Here is a 15993-nt window from a genome sequence, read left to right as displayed (position 1 = left end):
GTCGATTTACTCGTAACTCAAATGAACGTTTCCCATAGGAATGAACTAAAAACAAATTATTCGTTCCAACCATCTGAAAAAACACCAAAAACAGGATATTACATTGGAAAAACATTTGTATTTGTTCTAATTCGCCATCTATTCACAAAGTAACAAATAACTAGTGGTTTAATAGTACTGAACTGTGTTTAATAGTACTAAAATTAGACGGATTTCACGGCAGGGAGGGAAAGGGGAACAGAGAGAAGGGGGAGAGAGACTTTTTCCACGGCAACGCGCTCGTAACATAACATAAACAAATTTAAATGAACTTGGATTAAGATGCAGACACTCAAAAATAAGTTTAATCTAACTTTACACTAAACTTAATTCTAATTTTGTTTTAAATTTTGATACTGTTAGGGTTATTAGTCGTACATTATTATATATTTACTTGGAATGAAGAAAATGCTTCGCTTACTACATCTAAAATGCCTGCTTGCAACGAAGTAAATGCTTTGCTCCTTCATTAGACTAAACAAAAGGGAAGACGAATCCACTGGGACTGCTGGAATGTGGAGATCCTTTGGCTGCATATGACCTTCAGTTGTTTTGACTATTTGAAGTCTCACTTCTGTTTCCCACCACTCCCTTAAGAGTTGAGACGTCCATTGTAACTAGGATCCTTGAAGTTGATAAACAAGGAAAAGAAGCATGTGACGCCAGAACAAACCTGGGTCGAGACCTGAAAGGTTTGATTTCTACTTGCAAGAAAAACACAGAAGATTGTCTTTTCTCTTTATTTGTGCGTGCATTTGGGAATGCCTATTGGTGAAGCTATCAGATACCTTTCTTCTTCCGGGTTCGCTCTATTTTGCCCGCCTCCACCCTGACTTTCAGAAGCAACCTATCGAGGGTTGTTTGCTTTTTTCTTCCCTTCAAAATATTCCCAAAATGATGCACACAAATAATAATAATAATCGGACATAGGCCCTGTCGTCATTATCAACAACATCAAAGCCTACTTGTCATCACACCCAGAAACTGCGTATGACGAAATTGGTGGTGCTTCTCCATAAGCTGCGTTTATTCGGCAAAAGACCTAAATAAGTGATAGTTACGGACTTGTAATTTGGCATTCTGCTGTTATGGATACAGGTCACTTACCTCTCACTGTCTTTCACTTACCTTCAGTCAGCTAGTAGGAGGCAGATCACCACCCAAACATCTTTTCATATTACCTCAGAAGGGAATATGTGTTGTGTTACTGCAAATTTAGAGTTCTGATGGATGTGGGGAAAAAACTGTCCTTAAGCCTATTTGTCCGTACTTTGTGGGACCTATAGCGTCTGCCAGAGGGCAGCAGCTGGAACAGATTGTGACCAGGGTGGTAAGGGTCCCCTATGATGTTCCTGGCTCTGCTGAGGTAACGAGGGCTGGCAATGTCTTCCAGTGAGGGCAGAGAGCAGCCGACAATCCTCTGGGCAGTGTTAATCACTTTCTGCATGGCCTTTTTGTCTGCCGCCGTGCTTCCAGCGTACCACACTGTGATGCAGTACGCCAGGATGCTCTCTACAGTAGTTCTATAGAAGGTTATCAGAAGCTTGGTGCCCAAGTTGTTCTTCCTAAGTACCCTGAGCCTTCTTCACTACTGCCGTGATGTATGTAGACCATGAGAGCTTATCCGTGACGTGGACCCCCAGGAATTCAAAGGACTGGACCCTATCTATACATACTCCATTTATGAGGAGTGGGGCCAGATCTGTGCCGTGTTTGCGAAAGTCCAGGATTATTTCTTTAGTTTTCGTGGTGTTCAGTGTGAGATTTATCGCCGCGCACCACAAAGACAGTTTGTTGACCTCATCTCTGTAGGCCGACTCATCCCCTCCTGAGATGACTCCGACCACAGTGGTGTCGTCAGCGAATTTGATGATGGCGTTAGACTGGTGGGTGGGTGTACAGTCGTATGTGTACAGGGAGTACAGAAGAGGACTCAGTACACAGCCTTGAGGGGAGCCAGTGCTCAGTGTAATGGAGGAAGAGCGGTGGGGACCAAGTCTAACAGTCTGTGGTCGGTTGGTCAAGAAGTTCTTTATCCAGCAGCAGATTGAAGAGGATAGTCCAAGGTGGGAGAGTTTGTCAGTCAGAATGTCTGGTTTTATGGTGTTGAAGGCTGAGCTATAGTCAATGAAGAGCATCCTCACGTAGTTCCCATGGTGTTCCAGGTGGCTCAGTGCTGTATGAAGAGCAATGGCAATAGCATCCTCAGTGGACCTGTTTGCTATATAAGCAAACTGGTGAGGGTCAATTGAGGGAGGGATTGTATTCCTGATATGGCGGGCTACCAACTTTTCAAAGCACTTCATGATCACAGGCGTGAGTGCAACAGGCTTATAATCATTCATGCTGTCAATGGTTGGCTTTTTGGGGACAGGGATATGGGGGCAGATTTCAGACAGGATGGAATGATGGATTGTTGCAGGGAACAATTGAAAATTTTTGTGAAGACTCCAGCCAGCTGGTCAGCACAGGCTTTCAGCACCTTCCCAGGTACTCCGTATGGGCCAGCAGCCTTCCTGGTGTTCACGGACCGCATTACCAGTCTCACTTCCTGTTCCCGGAACGTCAGTGTACTGCAGCAGGGTGGTGGTGGGGGTCTTGAGACTGGGTCTGATTTGTCAGTCTCAAAGCGGGCAAAGAAACGGTTCAATTCCTCCGCTAGTGAGGCATCTGCGTTAACAGACATATTATTGTTATTGTAGTTGGTAATATGTCGTATTCCTTGCCACATCTTCTTTGGGTTATTTTCTGTGAAGTGCTCCTCAATTTTCTTAGTATATGCTGCCTAGGCCTTTTTAATGCCTCTTTTCAGCTCAGCTCTGGCAGCTCTATATTTTATCTTGTCCCCTGATCTAAAGGCGGTGTTACGGCATTTGATGAGTGCCTGTGTCTCATTGGTCATCCAGGGTTTTTAGTTAGTGTAGGAAAAGTTCCCAGTTGGTGCGGGAAAAACAGTCCTGCAGCTGAGAAAGTGCGTCCTCGGGCCAAGTTTTTATTATCTTTATTTGTGGCGTTGTTTGCCTCCGGAGTGGAGTGTAAGCGGGGGTGAGAGATAGGCAGAGGTGATCTGATCCAGCTAGGTGAGGGAGGGAAGTGGCTTTATAAGCATGTTTGATGTTAGAATAGACATGGTCAAGAGTTTTGTCTCCTCTAGTATTACAATGTACGTATTGAATAAACTTAGGTAAAACAGTCTTTAAACATGCCTTGTTGAAATCACCAGCGACAATAAAAACTCCATCGGGGTGGTCAAGCTGTTGTTTGTTTACAGCCGTTAGCAGGAGGTTAAGTGCCGTGTTAACGTTAGCATTCGGAGGTATATAGATAGCCGTTACTATGACGACCGTTAGCTCTCTCGGTAAATAATAGGGCCTACACCGTATTGCCAATAACTCTAAATCCGGGGAACAGTGAGTGTCAATGATCCTACTGTCACGACACCATTCATTATGTATAAACATGCACAGTCCTCACAATAGGATAACGCACAACCACTTGCCAACGAGAAGTAGTATATATGCCATTCGCACTGACAAACGGGGAAAAACATGCAAAAAAAAGTGGTCGTAGAGACATTACACGAGGGAGTTGCGACCAGAAAGACAGCGCCCATGATGTTCTTATGAGCAGACTCTCACGTCCGCTGTATGCTCGTATATCAAAATTTGTCTCGTATCTCAAGATAAATATTTGCCCGAAATTTTACTCGTATCTCAAATTGCTCGTATGTCGGGGCACTCGTATGTCGAGGTATGACTGCATATCTATCTCTACATCTCTATATATCTGTCTCTATATTTCTGTCTCTATATTTCTCTGTCTCTCTATATTTCTGTCTCTATATGTCTCTGTCTGTATATTTCTCCGTCTCTATATCTTTCTGTCTCTATATATCTCTATACAGTGGTACCTCGACATACGAGTACCCCGACATACGAGCAATTTGAGTTACGAGTAAAATTTTAAGCAGATAATTATCTTGAGATACGAGACAAACTTATTTTTGAGTGTCTGCATCGTAATCCAAGTTCATTTAATTTTTTTTATGTTATGTTACGAGTGCGTTGATGTGCAAAAAGTCCCCCCTCTCGTACCCCTGTCCGTCTATATATATATATATATATATATATATATATATATATATGTATATGTATGTATATGTATGTATATGTATATGTATGTATGTGTATGTATGTATATGTATGTATGTATATGTATGTATGTATATGTATGTATGTATATGTATGTATATGTATGTATGTATATGTATGTATGTGTATGTATGTGTATGTATATGTATGTATATGTATTTATGTATATGTCTGTATGTATATGTATGTTTGTATATGTATGTTTGTATATGTATGTATGTACCGTATTTTCATGACTACTCGGTGCATCGTATTTTACGGCGCAGTGTCAGTAACGAGTGCTATTTCTGTATTTTAGACACACAAAGCATGCACCGTTTTTTTAGACGCATATATATTATATATTATATATGGATGAACATCGAAACGCAATAGCGCTGGCTACCGTTAGTAGCCTATTTTCGGGTTCCGGTGCGCAGTGACTGCTGGGAAATATAGTTCTTGCACACTACACCCACACGCTAAAAACACGTTTTTAAAAAGGCAACGGAAGCAAAACTGAGTTCGGTTGTACTTTATTTAGACATTTTACAACTTACTCACGTCATCATCACCCACAAATCCATCAAAGTCCTCATTTTCTGTGTCCGAATTAAACAATTGCCCAAATGAGTCTTCCAAAACGCCGGGTCTTGCGGTTGTAGTTCTTAAGCCTCCGGGAATGACGGCAAGCTCTGAGTTATTATATATAATATATATACATAGTTCACAGTCTAGCTTTGAATGCTCTGTTGACGCCAACATTTAGCGGCAGGATTTCTTTTGTAAATACAGCCGAAATGACGGCCAGCAGCAAATTAGTGTGGTCGCCGTCATACTAACTGTATTGAAGAACTGGGTGTATTAAGAACTCTATATCCCAGCAGTCACTGCGCAGTACTTTATCTACGGGAAAATAGTAGAGTCGGGGGCTGGTTTCCGTAGTTGTCCTATCGACTGATTTATTTTATTTTATCGTGATAACAATTTTAGTATTGGTCCATATATAAAGCGCACTGGATTATATGGCGCCCTGTCTATTTTGGAGAAATTTTTTGACTTTTATGCACGCCTTATAGTCGTGAAAATACGGTATGTATATGTATGTATATGTATGTATGTTTATGTATGTATGTATATATATGTATGTATATGTATGTATGTATATGTATGTATATGTATATGTATGTATATGTATGTATATGTATGTATATGTATGTATATGTATGTATATGTATGTATGTATATGTATGTATATGTATGTATGTATATGTATGTATATGTGTATATGTATGTACGTATATGTAAGTATGTATATCAGTGGCGGGCCGTTAGGGCCTTCTCTGCTGGCCTAAGAAATATCTGAATCATATATTTTATTTTGTCCATCAATACTTATTAAATAATTCCAAATTGTCTGTTAGCTTCCTTTCATTGCTTTTCCCACAGGTTGCACTGCTTCCAGATGTGTTTTCATATTGAAGCATTTAACCAATCACATTTCAGGCATTATTTGTTGCCAGGATCAGAAATCTACCTCAAGGCCTTCACAATCAGTTCTGCGGGCTCTGCTGCATTAAACAAGCATCGATAAGACTGTTGCTTTAATAAATTAGAATTCAATTTGGTGACACCAAGGCCATTTCGCTGGCATAGGGAGACGTCATCGCTTTCACCAACTATGATTGGCTAGTAGGCGGACCAAAGCCAAAGTGAGCCAGCCAGAGATCGCAAACTCCACCCACAATGGCTGACGGAGGAAAACAAATGGATTTGGTTGCAGATTTGCTCACAAAGCTATTTTCCAGACTGACTTTTCCAGAAAAAAATGGACATCATTGAGAAAGGGCGGTCAACTCCGAAGCCTGCAATCCTGTTACAGTCGGGAAAAGGGTGTGCACCACTTTCAGTGCGCTAACTACGAGACAGCTACCAAACTGTATTTGGAGCGAGCTGCACAAGAAAATATATTGTTGTGTTGATTTAAACCCATTTTCACGACGGACTATGCCAGAAATACAACAGGACAGGCTCGACTTTCATCATTAGCTTCGATGGCGATAGAAACGAAGGAAGAAAGGAGGATGGATATCGTGTACAGTTGAAAATGATTTTTGGTGAGTAAAATATGGCTATATTTCTAAATAATATTTCAATTGTGGGCCCGGTTCTGATATCTGAAAAGCTCCAGTGTTGGTATTTAAGCTCCAGTGTTTGTATTTATGCCCCCCGCTGGACATATTTCTAAATACAAGTACATACTACAATGTGCTGCCAATGTTTTATATTTTTTATTTTATCCTTGCGTTTAAAGTAGTAGCCATTTGGACACGCAATGTAATTTATCAAAGCTGGGGATTGATGTCTATTTACTCCCAAATGACCCATTATTGAACTTGCATCCAGAGGATAAATAAAGATCAATATTCTTATATATGTACACACACACTCTTTTGCCTGGAGCTACGTGCCTGACACTGAGAAAAAAAACAACACTAGAAGACTAATGTGAAATTCTAAGTGCCTTGGACAGACTAGAGGGCTTAGAGAACAATACCTGAAAATGCCATGGAACACACTTTTACTTCTAGTGATGTGTGCCAATAAGAACAATATTTTAATTTTAAATAATTTCACATTATTTTAGGAAATATATATTCAAAATGATTTGCTGAGACCCTTAATTCAAAGATTAATCTCAACGGTTTCTATGCTGGTGTAAATTTTCTGGAGTAGGATTTCTGGATTTACAATTTCATTACAGTACTTACTGTTACTACTACTTTCCTTTCTCTATTTCTTCTGTCACGTATTGTTCTGCATGTGTTTGGCCGTGAATAAAGGCCCTTGTTATTCCTAAATGAATGTTATCTGTAACGGGCCGTATATGGCCAGCGGGCCGAGGTTGAAAAACATGTACACACACGATCCGGGGGCGGGGCGAGCGCGCGAATCCCGTTTTGGCGAAACGTCCGTTCGGCAAACTGTCCGTCGGCCAAACGTCTGTCGGCGAAACATATTTCGGCGAATCGTCCGAGTACCGTGCTGTTGTATTTCTGGCATAAGTTTTGATTCTATTTAGGGCTGAAAATGTCCGTTCAACAGAAGCAGTGGACACGGGGATGGTCACTGCCAAACACACTAATGTGTACAGCTGCCCCCTCTCACTCAGATCTTTCTGCTGAAGGAAGTCAAGGAGATCAGTGAGAGATTTTCCTGCAAAATCATCCATGGCATACATTACAATCAGTTCTGTTCTTAGCCGAGGCAGATCGAAAAGTGTTCCGTGGCTCTGCGTTAAGCTGGAGACGGCTGCATGTAGTAAAGTTTCCTGGTATTCCCGAAACATCTGCGAGTCGAGGAGGGAGAGAAACAACAGTCTTTCGTGGTCTTGAAATCTGGTCGGCGTCTGGCAAATAATATTGTCCAGAATCCTGTCGTGAAGTTGTTGGTAGTGCGCGCGAGAATCTGTGTCACAAAACTCCTTTACTCTTGCAAGACAAAATTGTACAGTCAGTTTGTTGTTCTGTAGTATTGAAAAAAGCACGTCTGAAGTCTCAAAAATGCCATTAAATGTGTGAAGCAAAAAACGAAAATCATCCAGATGTGCTTTAAATCCATCAGCACACCGGAAAGACTCCTCGTCGTACTCGTCATGATGCTCCATGATGTGATGAAACAGTTCTTTTAGAGCAGCTCTCTTCTCAAATACCGTATAGACCACTCTGGATGTGTACTGCCACCGTGTTGGTGCAACACGAGGCAGGCGCCGCTTGCAGATTTCGTCCAGCAGCTGTGCGTCGAGGTGATCTCAAAAAAAATGCAGCAAAGCCATTCAGGTGAGCAAAAAATATCTTGCATTCTTTAAGATTTGAGGCCCCCTGAGTCAGTACTAAATTGAGCCGATGTGCATAGCAGTGTATGAATAAAGCTAAAGGTGCTCTCTCCTTAACTTTAGCCTGCACCCCATTTAATCCAGAAGACATGACCGCTGCACCGTCATAACACTGTGCCACAACTTTACCCAGACATTCATTTTCCACCAAAAATTGAATGATGAGACCTGCAATGTCATCGGCTCGCTCCCCACTGGTAACATTTTCAAATCTGACGAACCGCTCCTTGACACCTTTGCCCATGACGTAACGCAGAACCAGTGCGAGCTGTCCTGCATTACTCGCGTCTGTCGTCTCATCCACCATTACAGAGACAAACAGTACTTTTTTTATTTCCCTTCTGATCTCTTCCTCCATCACTTCAGCAATAGCAGTGATCAGGTAGTTTTGTATTTTGCCCGATGTGCCACTAAACACTTTATTAGTGGACAGGTGGTAAGGTAAATCTGTGTTTCTCTCAGCCATGAGAGAAAGAAGTTCCACATAATTTCCTTTGTTTGGGGATGCAGCGCTTTCATCGTGTCCCCGAAAGGAAAGTTCCTGCTTGCCCAAAAAAATGACGCAGTCTTTCAAACTTTTTAAGACTTCCCTATTTTTCTTTACCTTTTCGTTGAGGTGATCCGTTTCCCAGCACACTTGCTTGCTGAACTGTTACTCCACTCGGGTTTCTCCAAACGTTTTGGAGAGCACTGTTGCTTGTAAGTGTCCAGCAGTGCTTTGGTGTCTCGTTGCTGCTTTGATTAAACAAGTCAAATTTGCAAATCCAGTGTTGCTCCAAACACCATGTCGATCGGTGGCAAATAACAAGCAATCTGTGCAATATTTTAGAATCTGCAATATTTTAGAATTCTGTGCAATATTTTAGAATTCACCTAGCCGGGATGTGACTTTTTATACTTTTATACTACTATTTATGTTTTTTTTACTGGGAAAACACACTTTGAAAAGCTTGGAGTAGTACCACCAATTTCGTTATACGCAGCTGTGTATGATGACAATAAAGGCTTTTGAGTTGATTTGATTTTGATTTGATTTCTGACCCTGGCAACAAATAAAGGCTGAAGTGTGATTGGTTAAATGCTTCAATATGAAAACACACATCTGAAAGCAGTGCAACCAGGGGGAAAGCAACGAAAGGAAGCTAACAGACCATTTGGAATTATTTAATAAGTATTCATGGACAAAATATAATTAACATCAGTATGTGATTCTGATATTTCTTAGGCCAGCAGAGAAGGCCTTGAAGGCCCTGACGGCACAACGTATATATAATATAGAACCAAACTTCATTAATGTTTTTTGTGACAAAGAAGTCTACTCTATCAGAGAAAAATCAGAGTTGTAGAAATAACTGGAAACTCAAGAGAGCCATGACATTATGTTCTTCACAAGTGTATGTAAACCTTTGACCATATATATATATATATATATATATATATATATATATATATATATATATATATATATATATATATATATATAACAACTCTGATTTTTCTCTGATAGAGTAATTGGAACAGATACTTCTTTGTCACAAAAAACATTCATGCAGTTTGGTTCTTTTATGACTTCATTATGGGTGAACAGAAAAAAGTGATCAAATCTGCTGCGTCAAAAATATACATACAGCAGCGCTCATATTTGGTAACATGTCCCTTGGCCATTTTCACTTCAATTAGGCGCTTTTGGTAGCCATCCACAAGCTTCTGGTTGAATTTTTGACCACTCTTCTTGACAGAATTGGAAAAAAGTATCTGTTCCAATCACTCTATCAGAGAGAAATCAGAGTTGTAAAAATAACTGTAAACTCAAGAGAGCCATGACATTATGTTGGATTGGATTGGATAACTTTATTCATCCCGTATTCGGCAAATTTCGTTGTCATAGTAGCAAGAGGGTGAGGATGCAGAAATAAGAAAGGCATTTTAGACATAAATAGATAGATAATAAGTAAGTTAATAAATAAGTACATGAATAAATATATAAATAAATACAGTATTTTCACGACTATAAGGCGCACATAAGTCTTAAATTTTCTCCAAAATAGACAGGGCGCCTTATACTCCAGTGCGCTTTATATATGGACCAATACTAAAATTGTTATCACGATATAATAAAATAAATCAGTCGATAGGCTGATATAACTACGGCAAGCAGCCCCCGACTCTACTTTTTTCCCGTAGAAAAAGTACTGCGCAGTGACTGCTGGGATATATAGTTCTTTTGTCAATACACCCAGTATGACGGCGAGCACACTAATTTGGTGCTCGCCGTCATTTCGGCTGTATTTACAAAAGAAATCCTGCCGCTAGATGTTGGCGTCAACAGAGCATTCAAAGCTAGACTGTGAACTATATATATATATATATATATATATATATATATATATATATATATATATAATACGTATATGGATGAATATCGAACCGCAACATGAGATTATGGCTACGTGAGGCGTATGTCAAGCGACCGGATGGCTTTTTTCACGGCTCGCCGTCACTTTTGATTTGCGACCAAGTCACCAAAATGAAATTATGACGCGAGTACATTGTAAAATGGCTAAATAAAGTACAACCGAATTCAGTTTTGCTTCCGTTACCTTTTTAAAAACGTGTTTTTAGTGTGTGGGTGTAGCGTGGATTTGGTGCATGTAGCACCAAATTAGTGTGTTCACCGTCATCCTGGGTGTATTGACAAAAGAACTATATATCCCAGCAGTCACCGAGCACCGGAAACCGGAAAGAGTCTGGGGCTGCTTCCCGTAGCCAGCGCTATTGCGGTTAGATATTCATCCATATATAATATATATGCGTCTAAAACACGGTGTGTCCTTTGTGTGTTTAAAATACAGAAATAGCACTCGTTACTGACACTGCGGCTAAAAATACTATGCGCCGTATAGTCATGAAAATACGGTAAGCGTGTTGCTGAAATATACATATATATATACATATATACATACATATATACATACATATATATATATATATATATATATATATATATATATATATACATACATATATATATATACATATATATACACATACATATATATATATATACATACACATAGATGTACATGCATGCATACGGTAGGTCTTAACACAGCCATTTTTTTGTTAAAGAGCCTGACAGCTGATGGGAGGAAGGATCTGCGGAAGCGCTCCTTCCTGCAATGAGGGTGCTATTAGTCTATTGCTAAAAGAGCTTCGGAGGGACTCCACAGACTCATGCAGGGGGTGGGAGGTGCTGTCCATGATGGACATCATCCTGGTCAGCATCCTCCGCTCTCCCACTTCCTCCACAGAGTCCAAAGGACAGCCCAGAACAGAGCTGGCCCTCCTGACCAGCTTATTCAGCCTGTTCCTGTCCCTCTCTGTGCTCCCGCATCCCCAACAGACCACTGCATAAAACACTGTAGATGCCACCACAGTGTCGTAAAAAGTCCTCAGCAGTGTCCCGCACACTCCAAAGGACCGTAGACTCCTCAGTAGGTAGAAGCGGCTCTGGCCCTTTTTATACAGGGCGTCTATGTTTGTGGACCAGTCTAGTTTGTTGTTGAGGTGAACACCCAGGTACTTCAAATTCTCCCTGATTTCAATGTCTGTACCCTGGATGTTCACCTGTGTGGTCTGTTGAGGATTCCTCCGAAAATCGATGACCATTTCCTTTGTCTTACTGGTGTTGATGTAGAGGTGGTTTTGCCTACACCACTCAACAAAGGCTGTGATGACTCCCCTGTTCTAGTCCGTCACTCGTCCAACAATAGCGGTGTCGTTCTTCAAAAGTGTATGTAAACTTTTGACCACAACTGTATATGTATCTTAATAATAATGATTGTCTTATTGACTTTTGCCAGAAGTTTCCAATCAAAACTCAAGGGGTTAGTATTTTTTTTAGATCAGGGGACATTTGCTTACGTGGAAAGATTGCTCCATCACTTGGATTCTGCCTTGTTTTGGACACTTCCTCATAGCATGATCAGTAAACTGGAGTAAGATCTCTAGCATCTTTACCGAAAAAATAGAGTACATCTAATTAAGCATGATATCCATTAAATATATTTTGCTGGTACCGTAATGGATATCTGTACATACCTTGTCAACAACAATTTCCTTCCTTTTCAAAGGATTCCCACACAAGCCTGTGGAAAAAAAACGAGCAAAAATGCTAACATTACTGATGTACTACTATTCAACACAAGTAACAGTTACTGAGTGCAACTACATATCAAGTTGGTCATTACAAGACCCAATAGAGATGGTGAACATTGGGAGTGGTTGTTGTAAGGGGGTAGTCTAACATTTCTGGATAACTGCATTACCCACAAACAGGCCTGGACAGGCCACAGGGAGAAGGAGATTTCTACCTGACCCGCTCAAATATTTGGTGTTTCTAGTTGTATTAAGTTTATTTTGTCTTTTTGTGGTTCTCTATGTTTTGACTGATTCGTTTATAACAGACAATGGTGTTTTTAGGTCATTTTGTTAGCTGACCCGTTTCCGCGTTTTACTTCCGCTTTCATCAGTGACCATTGTGAGACTCAGATGAAGGCGGGAGCAACATGCCGGAACGTGTCAGGTAGCAAAACGACCTAAAAACAACATTGTCTGCTATAAACGAATAATCAATGTAAACATTTGGCGTTCTAGTCGAGGAGTGCGAGATTATTGGTCTGTTTCCATTAGCACCTGCCCATAACAGCCCAAATCAGCCATTCAAACAGAGTTTGGATGTGTGGTGTGTCGCCTGTGTCATGTGTGTAAAGAGCGGACAGAGTGAAAAGAGTAGGGAAGAGTATGCGAAGTTAACCAATGGACTCGTACCAGTTTAAAAAAAATTAAAAAATGAAGAAAGGTGATGCCGAGTAAAAGTAGAAAAGAAGAAATGCACTGGAAGATGATGTCGCCAAATGCAAAACAACCTCACAAGTTTGTTTACGCCAACCAGCCACGATTCCATTAAAAATAAAGATGCATCAACAAGTAAGTTATCAAAAATAACTATAATATAACAAACAAACAATGACTTGTGGTCAAGTCATGTGTAATGCCCCTATACAGACGCTCCCTTACTTACGAACATTCGAGTTACGAACAACGGTACATACGAACATGTCTGCGCATATTTTTTTTTTTTTTTTTTTTCCAAGATGGCGCCATCACGCGGAAGCCAGTGCCAGTAGCTCTGTATATTCTTATGTTTTTCGTGTTTTACAGCCCTTCTATCTTTTTTTTAAATTACATTTTAATATTTCTTAATACATTCCAATTTACTTTACACTTTATACTTTACACTTTTTACTTTAATGTTTTTACAACTTCTTTGTTCTGTGAGCCTGGCTTCTTTCGGCTACTTCTTTTTTTAGAACCATTCAGCCATGCCTACGCTGTCACACACATGGGACTAGCTGTTACAATATGCAGCAGAAAAGAGCAACACCTCGATGCCGCCCTGAGATTCGGAGCTGGACAAAAGTGCCGGGAGAAGAGGCAACGCTTCTGACCAACCATTCCACCATGGGATAAGATGGAAGAGCTGTCGGCGCTTGCCAGCAACGGAGCTGAGGGGCTCTACTCTGCTACTGTTGTCTTCAGCTCCAGACTACTGAGGAACTGTGCGGATAAGCTTGGAAGAGTGACTCAGCATAGTCTCTACCTCGGTCCCAGTCTGCAGAAGTCCCCCATTATGTGGAAGACTTCCTGTGTGTGGTTCCGTTTTTTGTCCATCTTTGCAACGTCTTTTTGAGTCTGTATCCGTTTTAGCTACCGCAACCAAGATGGTGCCGTTCAAGTGGAACCCGGCGGCGGTAGCTCCGTCCACTCTTGCTCGTTTTGTTTTTGCTGCTTTTCTGTCTTAATGATTTGATTTGGTGATTCTCAATGATCCCATTTACTTTGATTTGCTTTGTACTTTATGCTTTTGCTTTGTTGTTCTGTCTAATCATCCTCTTGCTACTGCCACAATGAAATTTCCAGAATACGGGATGAATAAAGTTATCCAATCCATTCGAATCCATGGCATATGTCGAAAAATGTTCGGAAAGAGATGTTGTAAGTTAGATTTTGTATTGCGCGCCTTGTTCCGAGTAGTGCTTCTTTCCGCCACTAATACCAACGCCTGGCGCTATGAGAGCTCACCCAGCATCCACCTTCCTCTGCCCTGTTCGTTGCAGTGCGTAAGTGCGTGAACGTATCTCCAGTGCGCAAAGAACTTTTTTCATTTTTATCAGTAAATATCTCGTGCATCCATTATTCAATATGGTTGGTGAAAAGCGAAAGGCTTCTAGTGAGGGTGGTAGTGCAAGGAAGAGGCAAGCCATTTCATTTGAAACAAAAGGGGCAATAATAAAGAAGCTTGATGCGGGTGAGAAAATGGTGAGCGTTGCATGGGCATACAACTTGAATCGTTCGACGATCTTTCGTTAAATGTTTTTTTTTCAGTACAAACCAATGCAGGTTACTTATACAAGCCCTAAACATACAAATGCACTTACACCTAAAACTTCAATATACTTATATAGGCCTTAAAAATAAATTATAATACAAAATATAGCTTTGAAGCAACTTACGAACAAATTCACCTTACGAACAATCGCTCGGAACGTAACTCGTTTGTAAATAGGGGAGCGTCTGTATGGATTAATTGTTAGGTTATTTCGAGTTGGCTAGCTTAAGTGTCATCTATTGTGGTTTCTTCGACGCGCAATATGTTTAACTGAATTTTCCCACTGCGATAAACTATTGAAAAATATTTGTTCATTTTTACTATGCAAAGGTAAAGATATATTACAAGTGCTAGTGCATCAGGTATTCCAGACTTGCACGGTCTTCAGTTTTATTTTTTTCCAATCACCTTTATGTTTAAACATGAAAACAGGAATAAGGTGACCTCAATTTACCGTAGTGTGGTGATGACAGAGCCGCTTTGTCAACTGACTTCAGTGCGGGCAGCACTGTTCCCTCTAAGCTGCGCGCATGCGCAATTGCGCACTACTCTCGTCTTCTCTGCGCAGCAGCAATCCTATGGCGCGCAGTAAAAAAAAAAAAACGGATTTTTTTTTTTTTTTTTTTATTACCCCTTTCTCCATGATGGCGCCATTAAAGCGGCAGCCAGTGGCAGTAGCTCTGTCCACTTATGTTTTTCGTGTTTTACAGCATGTTTTACATGAAAAATTAGAGGGAACATTGACATGCACCTGCTTGTGGCAGGTGTGATACTGGTGTGCCCATAGCGAGCAATGATGATGTCGTAACCGGATGATTCGCCTAAAGATGTTTCGCCGACGGACGTTTGACAGACTGACAGGTCTCCGAATGAACGTTCGTTCAAACAGCGTTTAATGATTAAATACAAATACTAGTATTTGTATTTAATCATTAAACACTGTTTTCAGCTGGATTTGACCGAATTTGAGAGCATTTTGAGCCGTTTGGCAAATGGACGTATATGGACATTTTTTTGCCTCCATCGCGACATCATCGCGACATTTTACCGAGGAATTCACTTCCCTGGGCTCAGTTCTAATGTCCAAAGAGCTCTAGTATTTGTATTTAATCATTAAACGCTGTTTTTGGCTGGATTTGACCGAATTTGAGAGCATTTTGAGCCGTTTGACGAATGGACGTATATAGACGTTTTTTTGCCTCCATCGCGATATCATCACGACATTTTACCGAGGAATTCACTTCCCTGGGCTCGGTTCTAATGTCCAAAGAGCTCCAGTATTTGTATTTAATCATTAAATGCTGTTTTAGGATGGATTTGACCCGATTGCTGTCATTTTACGGCTCGGTTCTGCTACATCTGCCCGCCCAAGAGTGCTTATTCCCAGGCTGCCATTGATGGTAGACTAACATTGATTTTTACTATAATTTGGACAACACCGGCGGCGGGCCGGATTAAAAATCCTAACGGGCCGTATA

The 15993-nt window shown here is 40.7% G+C and overlaps 1 protein-coding gene across 14 annotated transcripts in view; it reads right to left on the bottom strand.

Moving 5' to 3' along the window:
• Nucleotides 1-15993, bottom strand: part of vps8 (VPS8 subunit of CORVET complex) — a 192203-nt gene that overhangs the window by 86956 nt on the left and 89254 nt on the right. For 12 of the 14 annotated variants that reach the window (XM_077613355.1, XM_077613349.1, XM_077613362.1 and 9 more), the window contains 2 exons: nt 12166-12212; nt 11989-12078 (listed from right to left, as the gene is read on the bottom strand). The exons of 1 other annotated variant lie outside the window; for it this stretch is intronic. In XM_077613355.1, coding sequence (XP_077469481.1) covers nt 11989-12078; nt 12166-12212 — 137 coding nt within the window. The remainder of the gene's footprint in view (nt 1-11988; nt 12079-12165; nt 12213-15993) is intronic. One more of the 14 variants, XM_077613352.1, reaches the window with a different exon arrangement.

This window comes from Stigmatopora argus, chromosome 11 (genome assembly GCF_051989625.1).
Source record: "Stigmatopora argus isolate UIUO_Sarg chromosome 11, RoL_Sarg_1.0, whole genome shotgun sequence".
Taxonomy (NCBI): domain Eukaryota; kingdom Metazoa; phylum Chordata; class Actinopteri; order Syngnathiformes; family Syngnathidae; genus Stigmatopora; species Stigmatopora argus.
This window is presented reverse-complemented; position numbering and strand designations above follow the sequence as displayed.